The 20,349-nt window shown below is 50.4% G+C and overlaps 1 protein-coding gene across 1 annotated transcript in view; it reads right to left on the bottom strand.

The window, feature by feature from the left end:
- The window catches only part of CLCN1 (chloride voltage-gated channel 1), a 36,470-nt gene extending 18,884 nt beyond the window's left edge, over positions 1-17,586 (bottom strand). Inside the window, exons 1-12 of the mRNA XM_068973122.1 lie at positions 17,407-17,586; positions 14,083-14,203; positions 13,560-13,691; positions 12,861-12,989; positions 12,471-12,604; positions 10,729-10,806; positions 9,362-9,440; positions 2,270-2,395; positions 1,748-1,832; positions 1,430-1,531; positions 1,034-1,118; positions 606-755 (exon numbers count right to left, since the gene is read on the bottom strand). Coding sequence (XP_068829223.1) covers positions 606-755; positions 1,034-1,118; positions 1,430-1,531; positions 1,748-1,832; positions 2,270-2,395; positions 9,362-9,440; positions 10,729-10,806; positions 12,471-12,604; positions 12,861-12,989; positions 13,560-13,691; positions 14,083-14,203; positions 17,407-17,586 — 1,401 coding nt within the window. The remainder of the gene's footprint in view (positions 1-605; positions 756-1,033; positions 1,119-1,429; positions 1,532-1,747; positions 1,833-2,269; positions 2,396-9,361; positions 9,441-10,728; positions 10,807-12,470; positions 12,605-12,860; positions 12,990-13,559; positions 13,692-14,082; positions 14,204-17,406) is intronic.
- Positions 17,587-20,349: the final 2,763 nt, after the last annotated feature.

The raw sequence follows: 20,349 nt of genomic DNA, 5'->3' as shown, positions 1-20,349 counted from the left end.
ATGAAGTACCTAATTATCTAATATGTGGAGAGATTTGGTTAATTTATCTGAGGTCTTCACACAGTTATTGTATTGTTTAAGCTCTGTCTTGTCCCTATTTACTCAGCGGCTGCAATGTCTCAGTAATTCAGCAAGTGGAACCTTTAGAAGGGTTATAATAATTATGACATCATGAAGTTGACATGAGTGGAACATTAACCCAGATACGGGTTCGGTTTTCTAGATGAGCAACTTATTACTACTTAGGCTCTGATTTCCAAGTTGTTTCTTTTTAGGTTGGACAAAGACCAGGCCAAGTTTTACCCTTCCCTACCTTATGCAAAGGAGCTTCCCTAGTGGCTCAGACAGTAAAGGGTTTCCCAGGTGGCGCTAGTGGTAAAGAATCTGCCTACCAATGCAGGAGACTACAGATGCGGAGAAGGCAATGGCACCCACTCCAGTACTCTTGCCTGGAAAATCCCATGGACAGAGGAGCCTGGTGGGCTGCAGCCATGGCGTCGCAAAGAGTCAGACACAAAGGAGCACGCACACACACCCCTTATGCAAACCCTCGTTCCTAGGTTGAAAACAGAAGCTCAGGGAGCCAGGGGTGTAAGGAGAGGTACCTTCATGATGAAGAAGAGGAGGAGGACGATAACAACGCTGGCTTTGGGGTGGATCCACACAGCTGACCGGCCCAGGCTCTCGGGGTCCCCCATATGTTTTACCCACGTATTGTTGTCAAACAGGGTACTGATGGCTTCCCGAGGCATCAGCTGTGAGAGGAGGAAGCAAAAGGGAGCAGTTCTCCAGGGATGCTCGGTACTTCCATTTTTTTAAAGAGAACCGATTCCCCGGTCTCTTCTTTCATGGGTCCCTTTCCGCTTTTTTCTCAGGGAGAGATGCCGTCCGTGGGGAAAAGCACGTATGCTCAGAAGCCTGAGGGTCACCTGCGCTGTTTCCTCTTTTCCACGTGGCCTCATCCTGGTTTAGTCTCAGTCACGTGCTCAGTGACCTGACCCCCCCACCCTCAAAGGTCACCCTCGGAGCTGACCTCCCCGGCCATGAACTGCCCTGTTCCTGGTGGAAAGGTGAAGGAGGCGATGACAAACGTGACGATTCCAGGATAGAGCAGGCGGCTGGAAAAGAAACAGGATTAATTACTTAGCATTGATCCTCATCCTAATTTGGCCAACCCACAGTGGATGCCACACCCTGGAAATCTGAAGTTTCCTGGCGTTCCCCTGTGGTCTCAGACCATTAGACCGAGCACTCTCTCCACCAATAAGCAATCTTTAAAGGGGAAACCACACCGCTAGTCCCTAGTAGGGTATCCGGGCTTCTATATTTTATCACAAGCCACCAAAAGGCATTTAACGCCTTCCGCCAAGATTAAAAGGGAGAAACTCTTGGAGAAACCAGAGAGTAAACGGGTAGGGCGGTGACTCACTGCTTAGCCAGAAACTGGCTGAGGACCTTGTGCTTTCGGACACCAAGCATGACTTGGCGATGCAGATACACAAACACAGCTCCCAGGAACCCACAGCAAATCCTGAGGGGGCAAGCCATACAGAAGTGAAACCCTCATCCCTCGGCCCTGGCCACTGCAGGGAAGCAAATACCAGGTGTCCGCCTGCCTTTCTACCCACCTCCCCCCCGAAAATTTCCACCTTACCCATGCCCACGCCAACTTCCCAGCTTGGGTCCTTTCCAATCCAAAGCTTTGCCCCAGCCCTGCCCCTCCCCCACTCCCAGAGCAGCCACTGACCCGATAATCGCAAAGGCTGGGAGTTCCTGCAGGTCAAAGGGGAAGTCCATTCGGAAATTGGTTCTGAAGAGGGCTGTGATGGTGACTACAGGATGGAAAGGCCAAGGTCATGGTGGGAGTGTCACAGGAGCCATCGAGAAGGACCCAAGTTCATCAGCCTTAAGGATTAAAGCTTCCTCCAAACCTACTGGCCCCTCTTCTATTTCTTTTTTTCTAACACTGCTGGCAGAAACGGGCTTCGTTTATGGCTCAGCCGTAAAGAATCCGCCTGCCAAGGCAGGAGATGCAGATTCGATGCCTAGATCAGGAAGATCCCCAGAAGGAAATGGCAGCCCACTCCAGCATTCTTACCTGGAAAATTCCATGGACAGAGGAGCCTGGCGGGCTACAGCCCATGGGGTTGCAGAAGAGTCAGACACGACTTAGCGACTAAACAACAACCCTACTCCACGACCTGTACCTTTGCCCTCTATATACCCTTGGGCCTTGGTCCCACTTCCCAAATGATGCTTCCCATGTTACCAGCATCCTTGTTCCACACGGCCAGCACTCGGAAAACAAAGGCGCTGAACGTGGCTGCAAAGAATCCTCGCCAGTAGTTCCTCACGGCGAAGTAGGTGGAGGTGACCTCGATGCTAAACAGCACTCCTATGGAGCAAGGAAGTCAGGTCAGGTGCAGGCCAGGGGTGAGGCTCTCTCCCACACACCCACCCTGGGGACCCCAGGAGCTTTGGCTCCTTGAGCCACGAAGGGGGAGCTGTAGTGGGAACAGATGGTCTCTTGGAGTGTGCCATGCTCTAAACCATATACCTGCCCATGCTAGCACTTTTTGCAGACGAGAGAGATGGTTCAACAAGACACAGAGAAGATGGGAAATGAGCGGGGTTTAACCCACAACACATGATGGTTGTGCCTGCTCTACCCCTTTGAAATCAGGGCTGGGTGGAATTCACGGTTGTCTGATATCCACAGGGATCTGAAAATTTTCTGCGGAAAAGTTACAAGGGGGAAAGCTTCCAGAGTGAGTGTTCATCAGAGCACGCAGTAGAGCTCAAGATTTACCCCATAACGCCACCACCCCTGCAATCTCTCCTCCCTTCTCCCATGCGTCATGTACCCTACAACTTTTAGGGAAGAAACAAGAAAAATAAAAAGGAAGGGACTTTGTAAGAGCTGACAGTACTCAGTATTCCAAGAGAGGATTCACTAATATTTTTTTCTAAGTAAAATGTAAAAAACCTGACTTAAAAGGACCAGATCCAGGGGGGGAGGAGACCAAGAAGCTCCAAGAAGTTACAAACCATTATGCTCAAGAAAGGAGGGTGAGGTAGAAGGCAAGCTAATTCAGAGTCCTAAGTTGCCCTGTTTCTGAGAGTAGATGCTGGAGCAGAAATGAGAAGGTAAATAAACAGAAAAATAGCAAGAGCTGGTGGAAACAAAGGAAGGAAGCTAACAAGGGCATAAAAGACTCAAGAGATGCAAAGAAAATAATCTTTACACATACCACGAATCGGGGAGAAGACTGTGATTAGATGCAAAGTGGAAGCTGACAGCAGAATTACCTAACATCTGGCTAAGCCTCATCTTTATCAGAGCTGAAGAAGGAAGACAACAAATGCAGCCTATAACTGCATGAGTGGAAAGAGCCCCGGCCCCCAGGAAAGCTGTGAACTAGGTCAGGTTCCTGTCCTTTGCTCTCTGTGGCTACTGGTCGGCCAAGAACCACCCCGGCCCCCTGCCACCAACCATGCCACCTGCTTCCCATTTCTGGTGGCCTCTCACATCCGAGCCATTTTCTTCCCCCTGTTCTAGATTCCAAAAGTCACATCTCTTGATTTCTCAGGACTCCAGCCCTTTCTGCTGCAGGTGACAGTCAGTGGCGATAGGAAGTCATCTATGCCACAGCAAGGGTGGCCTAATGGTTGCTCCTGTGTGGAACAGCTGCTGCACTTGGGCAGAGGATGCCTTGTGGTTTCCCTTCTCTGGGAACCAGTCCCCCCTCTCTGGGATCCCCAGTCCCCCTCTGCAGGTAAAAACAGTCCATCCCTTATCTTGTTTTCTGGGAATTTGGGGCATCAGAGCACGTGTTAGCACTTTCAGAGGTAGTTCTCTATTTACATCTCTGAGGTCCCCCTAGGACTGAAGGTTCTTTTGGATTCCCAGCACCTAACACCTATGTGCCTGGTACATCATCAGGCTTCAAAGCCTTGTCCTATGGATCAGAGGAGAGGAGAGAGGAGGGGAGGGGAAGGAGGGGAGATGGGGAACAGGGGAAGGAAGAAAAAGAGAAGGGATCATAGACGGGTGGAATTTCAGAAAACGGGGACTCTGAGGGACAGCCCTTTGCCAACCACCCCTGGCCCGCCCCTGCTCCCCAAATCTCATCAGGTTCGGCAGGTGCTCTTTTGGCCTAAAAGGAGGATTTGGGGAGTCGGGGGTGGGGGGGCATCACGCAGAACAAACTGCTCCTTTTCTTCACCAGTAACAAAGAGTCGGAGATGACTGAGCAACTGAACTGAACTGAACAAAACCAAAGTTGGCTCTGATTTGTCGAAATGTAAACTGAATATTTGACGACCAGCTTTAGAAATCCTAGCCTAGATTTCCCTTCCCGAGTTCTGGGACACGTTCTGTAACAGTCTGTCACTGTGTACTTCGGAACGAGAGTGAATTTTCATATTTGCCTGAGCCAAACAGAAAATGTGCCGCTGAAAGGAAACAAAGCATTAAAAAACACAAACAGCACTTGGAAGCTCTGGGCTCCTAGGTTCCAGAACGTCGCTCTCTTTCCCGCCCTGCAGGCTCCTCTCTGTCTCCTCCTCTGGCGCCAGGGGCCCTGGTCTCTGACTCTTGTGACTCGTAGACCCACTTTTTCAACGTCATCTATGCTGATGGCTTAACTGCCATCCCCATGCTAACCGATGGGCTGACAAAGCCATGCTTTCAGCTCAGTTCCTGGACTCCAGACTCAGCAAGCCAGCTGCCTGTTTGACGTCACTTGGAGATGTCGCAGGAACTTCAAACTCAGTGTATTCAAAGTGAAATGTATCAACTCTCTTAGACCTGTTTCACTTCCTATATTCCCTATCTTGCTTGCAACACCACAATCCACCGCATGTTCCTCCTTATAAAACTGAAAGTTAGCCTAGATTCCTCCTTTCTTATCTTTCATAACCTCGCATAAATCAGTCACCAGGTGCCATTCATTTCCTTTTCTATCACCCTTATATATCATCCTGTTCTCTATCTCCTCTGCCTCTGCCCAGTTCAGCCTCTCACCATCTAGCATCATCAGGACTATGACAATAGTCTTCTTGTTAATCCTGGATAAATCCTGTTAATCCACAGGCCAGTTCTGTCTGGCCAAAGCTGGCCATGTCACTATCTTGTTTGAAACTCTTCCCCAACTCCCCTTCACCCATGACAGCATTTCCCAAAGTCGGGTCCATGAGATACTATGAGTTCCCTAAAGAGGGTCCTTGCAAAAAGGATTCTGCGGGACATACTGTCTTTGAGCCACATGTGGGATATTCACAAGGCAGGTCAGTGTATTGCACTCTTCCTGTTTAAAAAAACTATCTATTCAACACAGTATTTTCCAGCCTATCTGATCTTGGAACACTGTTTACATGTTATGTCTACTAACACCAGGAACTGTGTTCTGTACAACACACTCAGGCAAACTCTAGCCTAGAGAATGAAACTGACATTCTTGAGCATTTCCTACGATGACCTTCATGAATCACCCCCCAGGTACCTGTCCAGACTCATTTCCTGTCATTTCTTCCCCTGCGTCCTCCAGCAACGCTCATGTATTGACATTCTATTCTTGTATGTCTTGACTGTGCAATGCTGTTTCTTCTCTCCAGAATTATTCTTTGCACTTTGCCCAGGCTGCCACTGGGATGCTTCTCTGAGTGGGCTGTGATGGTCTGCTGGCCTTCCTGTCTACCCTTTCTGCTGTGGGTACCTGCAAGCATAGTAACCAGCATGGCACCCAGAGGTGCTGTCTCTGCTCACAGCAGAGTGCATATATGGAGTCGTCTTAGCCAAATGTTGCAGTAGATTTCATCAGTGTAAGGCATTAAGAGCTGACTACAGAGTGAATAAATTACTCTAACACTATTTTTTTTTTGTTTAGAATTAATCCGTATTTGTAGAATATAGCTATCAAATAAGGTTATCTGCAAGTTCATTTAATATTTGCCACTTACTACAAACATCCTAAAAACAAAACATTTGAACTTTTCAATGCTTAACATTTTCTTATGTCAACTTATGTCAAGAGCCATGTTTTATCTGTAGCTTAACTATTTGCCTCTCCCAGTGTCTAGGCAGGATCATGAAGAATCTTCCTCATTCATCCCAGAAGCTCTAGTTTTATGCAAAAAAAAAAAAAATCATATTCTCTTCACTTTAAAAGAATCTGGATTAAAAACAAAATAACAAAAAATGCTACCCTTCTAAAAGTGTTCTTCAGACCTTCTGGATTTGTAAGGCAAAAGACTCAATAAAGGTGAGAGTGGGTATAAATGCAAGTGTGAATATGTGAACTTGTGCAGAAATCCCAACAGGCGAGCCTTCCCTGCTGGGGACATTGACTTTAATGCCAAGAGCTGACCACAGTAGCGCAAGCAGGATGCCAGCTACCTCGTTGGCCAACCTATCTCCCTTAGGCCGTGGGCGTTGCTTTAGCATCAGTTCAAGTGAGCATGGTACATTTTCATTAACTGTTAATGTTTATCCATGTATCGTTCCTGAGCCAAGTCATCTTGGTTTCCTGAAGACTCTTCTACGAAAGGACTGATTACATTTTAATAATTGAAAGATCCCTCTAACAGCTGCATTTATGAAGCAGATGCCTTTCCTGCAATTCTGCTTCTCCAGTTGTTAACATGGTATCTTTTTTTTATCACCAATGAATCCAACCAGTGATCTATATAATCCTTGCTCTGTTAATCTGGTTACAACTGATACCAATGAGTAAATAAACAGATACAGCAGCTGTCTCTGACCATGCACACTTGTTAGTCATCCAGGACAAGGAAAAGTCTGAAAAGTTGCTCTTTGTCTAACATTAGTAGAAAGAGCGAAACTCAACTTTACATTGTGGTCAAGGAAAAATGGGACTTTAATTCTCATCTGTAGTCCTCATCTAAAGCTGACCATTGGCACTTACTTGGTGGTTCAGTGGTTCAGACTCTGCACTGCCAATGCAGGGGGCTGGGTTCAATCCCTGGTCTGAGAACTAAGATCCCGCATGCTGTGCAGCATGCCCCAAATAAAAAAAGAGCTGACTATTCATCTAAATGTCTTTCCAGGTGGTGCTAGGGGTAAAGAAACTGCCTGCCAATGCAAGAAATGCAGGAGACACAGGTTCCATCCTTGGGTCGGGAAGATCCCCTGGAGAAGGAAATGGCAACCCATTCCAGTATTCTTGCTGGAAAATCCTATGGACAAAGGAGCCTGGCAGGCCACAGTCCATGGGGTTGCAAAGAGTTGGACACAACTGAGCACACACACACATTAACCTAAATAAGGTCCACTCAAACCCCCAAGAAAGGCAATGCCAAAGAAGGCTCAAACTACCATACAATTGCACTCATCTCACATGCTAGCAAAGTGATGCTCAAAATTCTCCAAGCCAGGCTTCAACAGTACGTGAACTTCCACATGTTCAAGCTGGATTTAGAAAAGGCAGAGGATCCAGAGACCAAATTGCCAACATCCATTAGATCATAGAAAAAGCAAGAGAGTTCCAGAAAAACATTTACTTCTGCTTTATTGACTACGCCAAAGCCTTTGACTGTGTGGATCACAACAAACTGTGGAAAATTCTTCAAGAGATGGGGATACCAGACCACCTGACCTGCCTCCTGAGAAATCTGTATGCAGGTCAAGAGGCAACTTAGAACTGGACATGGAACAACAGACTGGTTCCAAATCAGGAAAAGAGTATGTCAACTCAAGGCTGTATCTTGTCACCCTGCTTATTTAGCTTATATGCAGAGTTCATCATGAGAAATGCTGGACTGGATGAAGCACAAGCTGGAATCAAGATTGCTGGGAGAAATATCAATAACCTCAGATATTCAGATAACATCACCCTTATGGCAGAAGAACTAAAGAATCTCTTGATGAAACTGAAAGAGAAGAGTGAAAAAGTTGGCTTAAAACTCAACGTTCAGAAAACTAAGATCATGGCATCTGGTCCCATCACTTCATGGCAAATAGATGGGAAACAGTGGCTGACTTTATTTTTTTGGGCTCCAAAATCACTGCAGTTGGTGACTGCAGCCAGGAAATGAAAAGACACTTGCTCCTTAGAAGAAAAGCTATGACCAACCTAAACAGCATATTAAAAAGCAGAGACATTACTTTGCCAACAAAGGTCCATCTAGTCAAAGCTATAGTTTTTCCAGTAGTCATGTATTTTCATGAGAGTTGGACTATAAAGAAAGTTGGACTATAAAGAAAGCTGAGTGCCAAAAATTTGATGCTTTTGAACTGATGTGTTGGACAAAACTCTTGAGAGTCCCTTGGACAGCAAGGAGATCCAACCAGTCTATCCTAAAGGAAATCAGTCCTAAATATTCATTGGAAGGACTAATGCTGAAGCTGAAATTCCAATACTTTGGCCACCTAATGCAAAGAACTGACTCATTTGAAAAGATCCTGATGCTGGTAAAGATTGGAAGTGAGAGAAGGGGATGACAGAGGATGAGATGGTTGGATGGCATCACCAACTCTATGGACATGAGTTTGAGTAAACTCCAGGAATTGGTGATGGATAGGGAGGCCTGGAATGCTGCTGTCCATGGGGTCACAAAGAGTCGGACACAACTGTGCGACTGAACTGAACTGAAACTCCCATGCCCTTAACAACATACAAGCAAAGGTAAGTCTTCTTTTGGAGAAGAAAATACATACAAATGTCAACTATATAGAGATGCCAATTACACTTCAATTTAAAAAATGACAACAAAAAAATGAATGATTAAAGAGAAAAAAGTTAAAAAAAAAAGTACACACAAGTCCCCTGTTAGAGGATGTAATAAGTGAAGGGCAAAAATATCCAACAATACAAAAGTCTGTCTAGCTTCCCGGGTGGCACAGTGGTAAAGAATCCGCCTGCCCGTGCTGGAGACACAAGAGACGTGGGTGGATTCAGTCCCTGGGTCCAGAAGAGCTCCTGGAGGAGGAAATGGCAATGGAAACCCATGCCAGTCTTCCTGCCTGGGAAATCCCATGGACAGAAGAGCCTGGAGGGATACAGTCCATGGGGTTGCAAAGAGTCGGACACAAGTGACCACTCAGAAACACAATATAAGTAGGGGTCCCACAGAAGCCACCTTGGTTTTCCTTCCTGGTTCTCCCACTTACTAACAGCAAGTCACTTACTCTCTCTCTTTAATATCAACCTCATACAGCTCTGGGCAAGAAGGGATGTAAAGTCTTTAGAATACTGCCTGCACATAGTAAATGCTCACTAAAAGCTATCTGGCTTTACCCTTGTTTAAACTGGTAATACCCAGACTTGGGGATGCTGGCAGTAACCATTTTGGGAGCAAGAACAGGCAAGTGCACTGATGCAGGAGGGGATACATCACTTGCCTCCAAGAGGTGTCCCAAAACAGCAGCCGACTCCCACGGCACAGCCCACCGTCAGCATGTCAGTGTAATAGTATGGCTGCTACTAGGGGACAGACAGAGGGGGAGAGACAGACAGAGGGGGACAGGCAGACAGAGGGGGACAGGCAGACAGAGGGGGAGAGGCAGGGAGGGGGAGAGGCGGGGAGGGGGAGAGACAGAGGGGGGGAGAGACAGACAGAGGGAGAGACAGACAGAGGGGGACAGGCAGACAGAGGGGGACAGGCAGACAGAGGGGGACAGGCAGACAGAGGGGGAGAGGCGGGGAGGGGGAGAGACAGAGAGGGACAGGCAGACAGAGGGGGAGAGACAGACAGAGGGAGAGACAGACAGAGGGTGAGAGGCAGAGGGCAAGAGGCAGGGAGGGGGAAGGCGGGCAGGAGAGGAAGGAGAACAGGCAAGGAGGAGGGACAGAGAAGGAGAGACTTGAGTCACACGGAATCTATCACAGGGGCCCCATCTCCCCAGTGCCATCCCAGGCCAAGAGAAACTGTTAGTTTGGCAAACAGGAATTGATCTCATAGCGCAAAGCCAGACATAGAAAATGAACCGGTTAGGTAAATTTACAGAAGGCAGGTAAGCCTAAACGGTCACCAGAGAAGGGGGCTGGGGACAATCGGGGCCAGAAGTATTAACAGGAAAGGGCTTTGGCAAACGGCAAGAAAGAGCCAGCAGCTTCTAAAAGAACACACAGCTCTCTGGTTTAAGAAAGTGAGTGATTCGGGATGTGATTCGGGGTCACTCCCTGAAAGGCCCACCCCCATCCCCCTTCCGCGAGCAGCCCCCCATCCCCACCCCACCCCAAAGCTTATGAGAGCACCCCCTCCACAACCCCTCAGGCCAACTGGGATAGGGAGGAAGTGAAACTTGCCTCCGACAGGGGCTGCGAAGCAGCAGCCCACGCCCACAGCGCAGGCCGACACCAGTAGGTCAAGCTGCCCAGGCACGGTCTGCAACAGAGGAGCGCGGGGACGAGGCGGTAGAGGGCTAGGGCGCGGCTGGAGCGCACGAGACGCGGGGTGGAGGACCAGGAACGACAAAGGGACGGGGCAGCCCCCGAGGGAATCGGGAATCGCGGAGGTTAACTGACAGTGGGGCTGGTGGAGGAAGGGACCATGTGCGACCTCCCCCAACCCCGAGGCAGGGCCCGGATCCGGGAGAGAGGGCGTCAAGGGATCAGCAAGGGCTTAAACAGCGGCATCATCTGGCTCGAAGAGGCGGGCCAGGGGCACGTGGATGCAGGCTGCGGGAGCGGGGGTTAGCGCAGTGCCCGGCTCAGCATCGCGGCCAAGGCAGCCCAGCCCCACCTCCTTTGCCCTTCTCAGCCTTACCTCATACACCCCACAGAACACCGACATGAATTTGCTGAGGATGGCCGCGCAGATGCTGGCAATGTGAACAAAAGGGCCCTGGGAGAGAGGAGGGGGACGAGGGGTCAGGGGCAGGGGTCAGGTGGGGGCCCCTGGTGGCATTCTTGGACAGACATCGGTTGTTGCGGACACTGTACCAGGGGCTAGGAATATAGCTAAGATAGAAGTTATGCCTTCGCAGAGGTTCAACCCAGGGAGGAAGGGAGGTGATGCCTAGCACATTATCATTTCAGAAAATTCTAGAGGCTGTGAAGAAACTGACTAGTCAAAACTATGGTTTTTCCAGTAGTCATGTATGGATGCAACAGTTGGGCATAAAGAAGGCTGAGTGCTGAAGAACTGGTGCTGGAGAAGATTCTTGAGAGCCCGCTGCACTGCAAGGAGATCCAACCAGTCCATCCTAAAGGAAATCAATCCTGAATATTCTTTGGAAGGACTGATGCTGAAGCTGAAGCTCCAATAGGTTGGCCACCTGATGTGAAGAACTGACTCATTGGAAAAGACCCTGATGCTGGGAAAGATTGAAGGCAGGAGGAGAAGGGGACGACAGAGGATGAGATGGTTGGATGGCATCACCGACTCGATGGACATGAGTTTGAGCAAACTCTGGGAGATAGGGAAGGACAGGAAAGCCTGGCGTGCTGCAGTCCATGGGGTCGCAAAGAGTCAGACACGACTGAGTGGCTGAACACCAGAAGAGAGAGAGGAAACACACGGGTGGGGTCGGGAAGGTCACAGCTGAGTAGGGCCTTGATGGACATGAAGGCAGAAGCCATGGGGTTCTCAGTAGAAGAATGTCTCAGGCTGAGGGCACAGCAAGTACAAGGACCTGGAGGGGGGCAGGCTTGGTGGCTGAGCGGCAGAAACTGCCTTGTCATTCCAGCACCAGGAAGGAGGAGCAGCCTCGGAGGACAGAGGAGCCTAATCACCACAGGCTCCGGGAAATAAGTTTGGACTTCATTTTGAAAGGAATAGAGGGACTTCTCAGGGTGGTCCAGTGGTTAAGACCCTGCACTTCCACCACAGGGGGTGTAGGATCAATCCCTGGTTAGGGAACTAAGATCCCATATGTTGAATGGCCAAAAGAAAAAAAAAAAAAGAAGTGAAAAGTTCTTTGAAGTTCCTAGCAGCAGCAGCAGCAACCAGAGGGCAGTTATTTCTGATACCATTTCTAAAAGATAAATCTGGTTGCAGCAGGGTGAGAAGTTACATGTAACTTCTTACAAGGTTACAAGTAACCTCGAAAAACAGCACAGCCTGTTTTAGGTCTCAGTTTTCACAGGGTTTGTCAGGATTGTCTCTAAGGCAGTGGTTCTCAGCTGGGAGAGATTCTGCCCCCAGGGGATATCTGGCGATGTCTGGAGACTTTCGGATTGTCAAAATGCCGGGCTGCGGAGCTGCTGCTGGCTTGTAGGAGGGACAGGCTGGGGAGGTTGCTAATCCTACAAACGCACAGGACGGCCCCCTAGAACCAAGAATTACTCAGCCCCAGATGCCAGTAGTGATTGCCCCAAAGGTGACTCTGCTCTAAGCTACTCCCAGCTCTGATGTTTTTTGTCATTGTGTCCCAGGGTGAGGATCTTCCCTGCTACCCTAGGAATCGTGATGGTCCCAACCTCTCCACCCCAACCAGCTCCCTCTAGCCTCTGTGGCGCCCTCTGCTGGAGGGCCTGCCTCGCTCACCCCTCAGAAACTGGTCTTACCTCTTTCCCTACAGGAATGCCACTGCCCAGCCCGGCGGTGAGGGCCACTACCTTGGCCACGAAGGCCTTGAGGGTGAGATACTCCTTCAGGACCACCCCGCGAAGAATTGTCTTCATTTCAGGAATTCCAGAGCCTAAAAGCGTGTTGTTGTTTTGTTGTTGTTTTAAGCGATTACGTGCAAGTTTAAGCAGGAGGTTAAAGGTAGATGGACATCCAGACAGTGGACATGGGACGGAGCGAGAGGTTTTGTGGTGGCGGGGCAGGGGCGGGGGTTGGTGAGCGGGGAGAGCGGGACAGTGGCAAAGCCGAGAACAGGCTTGGGAGCGAGGGGAAGAGATGCTGTGGGTTATGGTGACAGCGTGACGCGGTGGGATCTGGGAAATTCTCACCGACAGCCTGGGGAGAGATGAGCTGGCAGAAGAGGGCGCTGAAGAGGATGAGCGTTAGGGGGAAGCCGACCCAGACCAGGAATTGCAGAGGCAGGCTGGGCTGCATCTGGTAGTAGGACCACTTGTAGGCTGCGGAGACAGGCGTCCGGGCTCAGTCTTACGAGGATGTCGGTGCCGCCCCGATGCCCGCAGCGTGGAGAGCCGTGCTAAGAGCATGCTTGAGTGGCCACTGTCCCCGTTGGACCTCAGAAGTGGCTCTATTCTCATTTGACTCGGGGGGGGGATCTGAGCCGGGGGACGTGACATGACTCATTCGAGTTCCCACCACCTGTGGGAGGTCGAGTGGACGGCAGTGCAGTAAACCACAGTGAGGGCACCTCCTTAGAGGCTGTGGGCACCCAGCCACTTGTTACCCTGGCATGAGGGGCTCCTGGGACTCCACATGTTTCCAGTTGCCTGAACTGCAAAGCCCTCGGAAAAAGTAGCACAAGCTGGTCACCCTACGAGAGTGGCGCCCACAGCCTGGCTGATAGAAAGGGACAGGGAAAGTGGACCTGGGTCTGGTGTCCCTGGACTAGAGTCATACCTGTTCTTCTCTGAGCACCATCCCGAAGCTCCCCCAGCTTACCCTAGGTGGAAACTCTAGAACAACCACAGTGTGGGGAGGGCTAGGGGGGCAAAGGGCCATGTTACACCTACCCTGAAGTGTTTTGGCACTGACATAATCCATGCACCAGCTAACCAGAGCCATCAGGAGCCCCAGAAGCACCAGAAAGATCCAGTCTTCCCCTAACTTTCTTCTCACCACGAGTCCCAGGCGGTGCATACAATCTAGGGAAAGAAAGGACAGCGGAGCAGGTAACCAGTCGCTGCTCTGGGTGTGCGGCTTAGGGCTGGGAGCTGAGGGCCTCTCCGAGTCCGGTCTGTATGTCCCATTCCCTGAGTTCCTCCTCACCTCTCTGCCCTTCAGAAGGCACCAGAGTCCAATTCCCCTCTGGCTACTTGATTCCCTTCTAAACTCTGCTTTCTTGGGGCTGTGTGGGAGGGATGGTGGGAAGGTAGTGTGAGAAGGACACAGGAGCCGTCTCTTTTCCTTGGAGGAGGGCTTTGGTGTGCAGATGGGGACCGTGAGTCAGAAATACACAATGAGTCTTCAGAGTTACTACCCTAATCCCTGAACCTCTTTCCTCTCCAGACACCTCCATTCCCCCGTCCCCGTCACCTTGACATTTAGAATAGTGATCCTCGTCCTTGCTGTCCACGGAAGCGCTGGAGCCCATCGTCTTGGGCATCTCGTTGTCTTGCTCCTTGCCTGAGAACTGCCCTTTGTGGTGGCCGTAAATCTGGATAGAGGGAGATGGGAAAGGTCTGTGTCGTTGAAGAGTCAAAAGAAATAGAAGGAAGTATATAGAAGGAAATGGCACCCCACTCCAGTACTCTTGCCTGGAAAATCCCATGGATGGAGGAGCCTGGTAGGCTACAGTCCATGGGGTCGCAAAGAGTTGGACATGACTGAGCGACTTCACTTCACTTCATATAGACCCACAGATATATCGAACAAACAGCTTTTTAAAATCCTGGGTGTTTGGCGCCCTGTGACAACCTAGAGGGGTGGGATGGGGTGGGAAGTGGAAGAGAGGTTCAAGAGAGAGGGGACATATGTACACCTATGGCTGATTCATGTTGATGTATGGTAGAAGCTAGCACAACATTGCAAAGCAGTGATCCTCCAATCAAAAATAAATAGATTTTTAAAAAATCCTGTGTGTGACGGCCTCGTGCAGGGTCACTTGGGTCATCAATGCCCTCCACTCCCCACCATCCATCCACACAGTTCCCCCTCCTCGCCCTTGTCCATCCATCCACACCCCTGCCAGCTGTACTCATCTCTTTCAACAGCAGCCTTCAGCAAGGGAACCAGTTCCTGCTCTGAAGCAGGGATACGAGAACTGTGCTAAGACTGGGCATCTGTGTCAGTGACATGTTTTGTGTGTCACTGCTTCCTGCTTCTTGGTCCCTCTGTCGCTTCCCTGGACCCCCCTCACACTGATATGGATGGGGTGAGGACAGGCTAGCAGGTGACTCCTGGTGGCTCTCGGCCTTGGTGTGTCTAGCTTTAATGAGGCTCCTCAGACACCCTGCCAGGCTTAGAGAAGACCCATCCATATCCCCTCCCCGTGCTTGTAGGCACAAACTGGACGCCGCCCCCAAAAGTAGAGTGTGTGTGTTCGGGGTGTTGTATGTGTGCAAGGTATACTAACTCCTTTTAGCCTGCCCCACCTCCACTACAGTAACTCTGTCCTCTGGGGCCAGGGTCAGACCAGGCCACGTTGCTGGTTCTCGGAGAGCCTGAGTGGAAGAGATCTGATTTCACAATACAAGCAGTCGAGTTTATGCCTGAATCCTGAGCAGGAGGCACTAATACCCTGCTCCAGGGTGAGGTTAGTGACCGAAGGGAGCTGTGTTTTCCTCCATGCCCTCCCCAGATCCGAGAGAAGACACTTCCCATGGGGGCCAGCACATGGAATACCTCAACCCACCTTAGATCCCAGGCTGGAGGAGATGAGAAGCGGGGGCTACATACCAAACCTGGGCTGGGAAACACTAAAAGAGTCCGATCTTGGGACTTCCTGGTGGTCCAGTGGTGAAGAAGCCACCTTGCAATGCAGGGGACTTGGGTTCAACCCCTGGTTAGGGAACCAAGGTCCCACACTCTAAGCCACAACTACGGAGCCTGAAGGCACTCTGGAGCCCAAGCCACAACTAGAGACTCCACGTGCCACAACGAAAGATCCTGTGTGCCACAGCTAAGACCGAACGAAGTCAAATAAATAAATACATTTATAAAATAAAAATGAAAGAGCCAAATCTGTGCTGGCTGGACTAGGACTCACCATCTGAGCAGCGCTGGGAGGTGAAAGAGAGGTCAAGCCTGAAACAGGCGTATTGTCCTGATTCCTGAGTGTAGGGCCGGGGATGGGAGGATGGATGCAAAGATGCTGACAGTTGATAATTAATCATTGGGCAAGGGGTACCTGGGGATTCAATACACCACTCTTTCTATTTTTGTATAAGTGTGAAATTTCCATAATAAGATTTAAGCAGAGAAGAACAAAGGCCCAAGCTCCCCTTCATTGCACCTGCCCAACCTGCTTTCCCACATCCCTTCGGCTTCGCGCTAGTGTGCTCACTTTGCTCGCCGTCACCGGAAGGCGCCGCAGCTGCAGCTTTACTAAGCTGACATCCCACTCAGACCGCATACCCGGCGACAGAGAGCCCAGGACCACGAGTGGGGGGTCTTCCTGTCCAACCCCGCACTGTGTTCCAAGCTACCTTCTCCAGGAAGCCTGCTCTGACTCACCCCGGAGCCTCCCCTGGCTTTTGTGCCCTTGCCCCCCAGCTGACTCTCCAGGAACTGCCCCCACTGGACCCCCAGCATGGAGATCCCCAGCCTAGCCCTCAGCTTCCCTGCCCTGCTTAGACCCCAAAGGAAACATGGTTCCACACCCTCATCAGCTAAAACATTTTTAAATCCTGATTTCCTGGTCCCTTCCACCCCCGCCCCCGACAGGTTCCATCCTGTCCCTCTACAGGCACGTTCACTTGCTGAACTTAACCTGGGTATTAATCTGCAACAAGCTCCCAATCTGTCCTTCGGGGATGCCCCCACCATCACTGCCCTTTCCTCAATGTCTACACCTGAAGGATATTTACCCTGGACTCATTGGAAAAGACCCTGATGCTGGGAAAGATTGAAGACAGCAGGAGAAGAGAGCAACAGAGGATGAGATGGTTGGATGGCATCATCGACTCAATGAACGAGTCTGAGCAAACTCCAGGAGGCAGAAGGACCGGGAAGCCTGGTGTGCTGCCCTCCATGGGGTCACACAGAGTCGGACACGACTGAGCGACTGAACAACAACAAACCCCTAGTTAGTTCACCAGCAACCCCCCCTGCCCACCTCACTGAGATCAGAGCTCTGTATCTCTCCAGGTGCTACCACCACATGGGGCCTCACTTGATGAATCCTCCCACCTGCAAGTTTGATTACATTTCTTCTGCTCATTTGACACTGGTCTGTCTTGGATCACTGACCATGCTCTTCTGATCATCTTCTCCCCTTATCCCCACCTCTCTGCCTTCTGCAGAAGTGTGGGTGTGTGTGTTCTGCTGAGGGTGGGAAGGGAGAATCTGGTGGTGCCTGTGTGCAGAGTGAGGGGCACACAGAATTGTGGGCTCCTCTGCCAGTCCCCTCGTGTAGCTTATGTAAGCACGGGCTTGGCACCCATGTGTGGCTCTGCCTTCTCCCCCCCAACATTTGGGGGATTCAGTTAGTAAACTTGTGTTCAGGTACACGTGTATCTCTATAGAAGGTGCCCACCGGGCTGAACCCAGACCTTTAAAGAATGTTCATATTTGGAATACACAACCTTGTACTTTAAGTTAGATCACACTGCCCCCTCTAGCCACCTGCCTCTCCATTTCCCCCGATCCGTGGCTCCTCTGGCTCCTGGACCCCACCGCCCCCTCCTCTGAGGACTTTACCTGTGTTGGGTGGGCGCTGGCATGGGGGCCTGCGTCCCTCCGGAGCCTGCGCTGCAGACCCCCGTCCTCGGAGGGCAGTCCGTAGCTGGTGCAGTGCTCAAAGGGCATGTACTGGTACTGGGGGGCGCTGCCCCACCAGCTGGGCTCACCCCCATGCTTCTGGGCCCCCGACGGCTCCATGCCCCTGCCCCTGGCCAGGCTTCGGCCTGCCGGCCCCCACCGTCCCCCGAGAACAGCTCCTTAAGCCTCTCCTCCTGCCTGTCCCCAAGGCGTCTGGGGCAGCATGCCCACCCCCGGCTATTTATAGCCATCTCTCCATCACATGACCCCCCCCACTGCCACATCTGATCTGCTTGGGGTCGAAGCAGGTGTGAGAGCCGTGTGGGGGAGGGGTGGGGACAAGAAGCTGGGGGGCAGCCCCACAGGGAATTCCCCCAGCAGGACAAGCACTGGCCCACTCCTGCCAGCCCCATGTCACTGGTCTGGCTATAAATACTGTCCAGATCAGGGTGGAAGACTGCTTTAAGGCTTTTGGACCTGCGTGCTCCTGAAGTCTGCACACTCTAAGCAGCCCATCTCTTTTCTTCTGTCAGTCCATCCTTCCGTGGGGAGGTAGCGGTTGGGAGCTGGGTGGAGTGATTCTAGGGTCCAGAAACACTGGGGAGTGGCTCACCTGGGTGAGTAAGCCGCGCCTCTCTGCCGTCTTCCCCTGTGGGCTCATCTCCAGCTCTGGGTGCCCCCCAGGTTTAGTCCTCATCTGTTGGACCAGCTCTCCCAACCCAACCGATGTTCAGCTTTCTCCTCCAGCTCTGCCTTTTCTTGTCTGCCAGAGGCCACTAGCGATGCTTTGGGGTCATACCCTTGACCCCACCTTTACCACGACTGGGCGTGGGGCGCAGGGGCAATAGCCTTGGGTTCTGGCATTTCTCCTACTTCCCGGACTGATCCATGACAGCCACACAGCAGCCTGGATGTTCAGGGAGGGACTGAGCTTCCATTTAGAGCACAGAGCATCCCTGGGAGGGCTGTCAGGGCAGGTGAGATAACAGCGGGGGAAACGGAAGTGGGGCGAGGGAACGAGGGAGCCCACGGAGAGACGGGAGTGGGCATTTCTCACGATGAGCCTGACAGACTTAAGAGATGACAGGGAAGTACCCTGCTATTCTTCCCTTTTCAGGTCAATAAATAATTTTTGGCCAAGGCCAAACTACTCTATATGGCATTATGCTTTTTTTTTAGACCAATTTTCCTAGTACAGTTCTTCCCTTGTGAACTATTCACTATTGAAGGAAAGCTATAAACATGAGCCAATGTGTGGTTTGGGATCCATCACCAAGCAAGGTCTGTCCCAGGGACTGCAGGGTAGGGACACTGAACGTCTGGTCTACAACTGAAAATTTGTCCCAGGCTAAATGGGACTGTCCAAAGCAGGTGGGAAGATGAATACCATTAAGAGCACCTTTCCTAACATAAATCTGAAGACCTGTAATCTACCCACAAAGATGACAAATGTGTGACTTGAGGCCCTGGACGTTCTGTAACGTCTCCCTTCTCCCCAGGCAGAAAATAAGAGAGATCTAATGGGTTGGTGTGAGATGAAAGAAACACTTAAAGCTTTTTTTTTTTTTTTAAATATTTGTCTATTTATTTATTTGGCAGTGTCGAGTGTCGGTTGCAGCATGTGAGATCTTCATGGCGACACGCAGGATCTTCTGTTGTGGCACACAGCCTCTCCAGCTGTGACACAGATTCTCTAGTTGTGACACACAGTCTCTAGTTGTGGCACACAGGCTCAGTTGTGGTGAACGGGCTCGACTGCCCTGTGGCATGTGGAATCTTAGTTCCCTGACCAGGGATCGAACCCATGTCCCCAGCATTGCAAGGCGATTCTTAATCACTGAACCGTTAGGACAGTCCCAAAAGAAAAACTTTAAGAAGGAAAATAGATCTCTAAGAAGAAAGAAAATAGATTGCCAAAGCGAAATTATTTTCTTGCGGGGAGGGGGGCTTCAGAAACAGAAAAGATTTCCACCCCTTTGTGGAGGTGGCTCCCCTGAAAGTAGTCAGTTTTTGCAGGAACTTGATAATTCCAAGAAACAAGTATCTAACACAATTGTTTATTTCTCCAGTGTTCCTGAGAAAATCAGGTCCTGGTTGTGGATCCCAAAATTTGAAGGCAAGATCATGGGCATTAAGAAAACCCTCCCAATCCACCAAGCCACCTGGAAGCACCAGCTGCAATTCTAAAAACCAGACTCTGAAATCAGGAGGGTCAAGGAGCTCTCCAGCTGCTAGCTCTGAAGGGTAAGCATTTGAGAGTAAGGATCTTGAGTCTTAGCTCAAAGATTAAAATCTCCTGGGTTATCATCCTGCAAGAGAACAAGAAAATAAAATATAAACTGTGCCCATCCCACCCCCAACACCCCATGGGTTCAGTGCTTTTATTCGGAAGGACAGTGATGGGTTTCTGGCGAGTCCTTTGAAAAGCTCCTAAATTTGGAAACAAATTCACAACCATGCATTTACCTATGATATGTATACTGAATAAGATATTTATTCTTTGGGGTTTTAATAGATTTTCTTGAGGTCCAAGCTTAAAACCTATAAACCTATAGGCTTATGGAATTGCTATTTGAAGGAAGGTTGCTGAAATGACCGTCCAGGACACAGGTGCGTGGGAGTGTGTTGGGGTATAGAAGGTTGTGAACGACCCAGCTCCTTGGGATCCCCGTATCAATTTAAGCAGGAACTTTCTCCCTGGGTGACACCCTTGTTTTCAGATTCCCACCTCTTGAAGTCTGGGCTTTCCAACTGTTGGACAATATACCATATTATTCTTATGGGGCTTTAGTCATGACTTGCCCGTTCCACATCAAGCCTAGCATGAGACCCATGACCACCAACTTTCTGAAATTTCCCCCAGGCAACTGTAACTTCCTCTGA

The sequence above is a fragment of the Capricornis sumatraensis genome, chromosome 5 (assembly GCF_032405125.1).
Source record: "Capricornis sumatraensis isolate serow.1 chromosome 5, serow.2, whole genome shotgun sequence".
NCBI lineage: Eukaryota > Metazoa > Chordata > Mammalia > Artiodactyla > Bovidae > Capricornis > Capricornis sumatraensis.
Note: the sequence above shows the minus strand (reverse complement) of the source record. Positions and strands in the feature narration are given on the sequence as shown.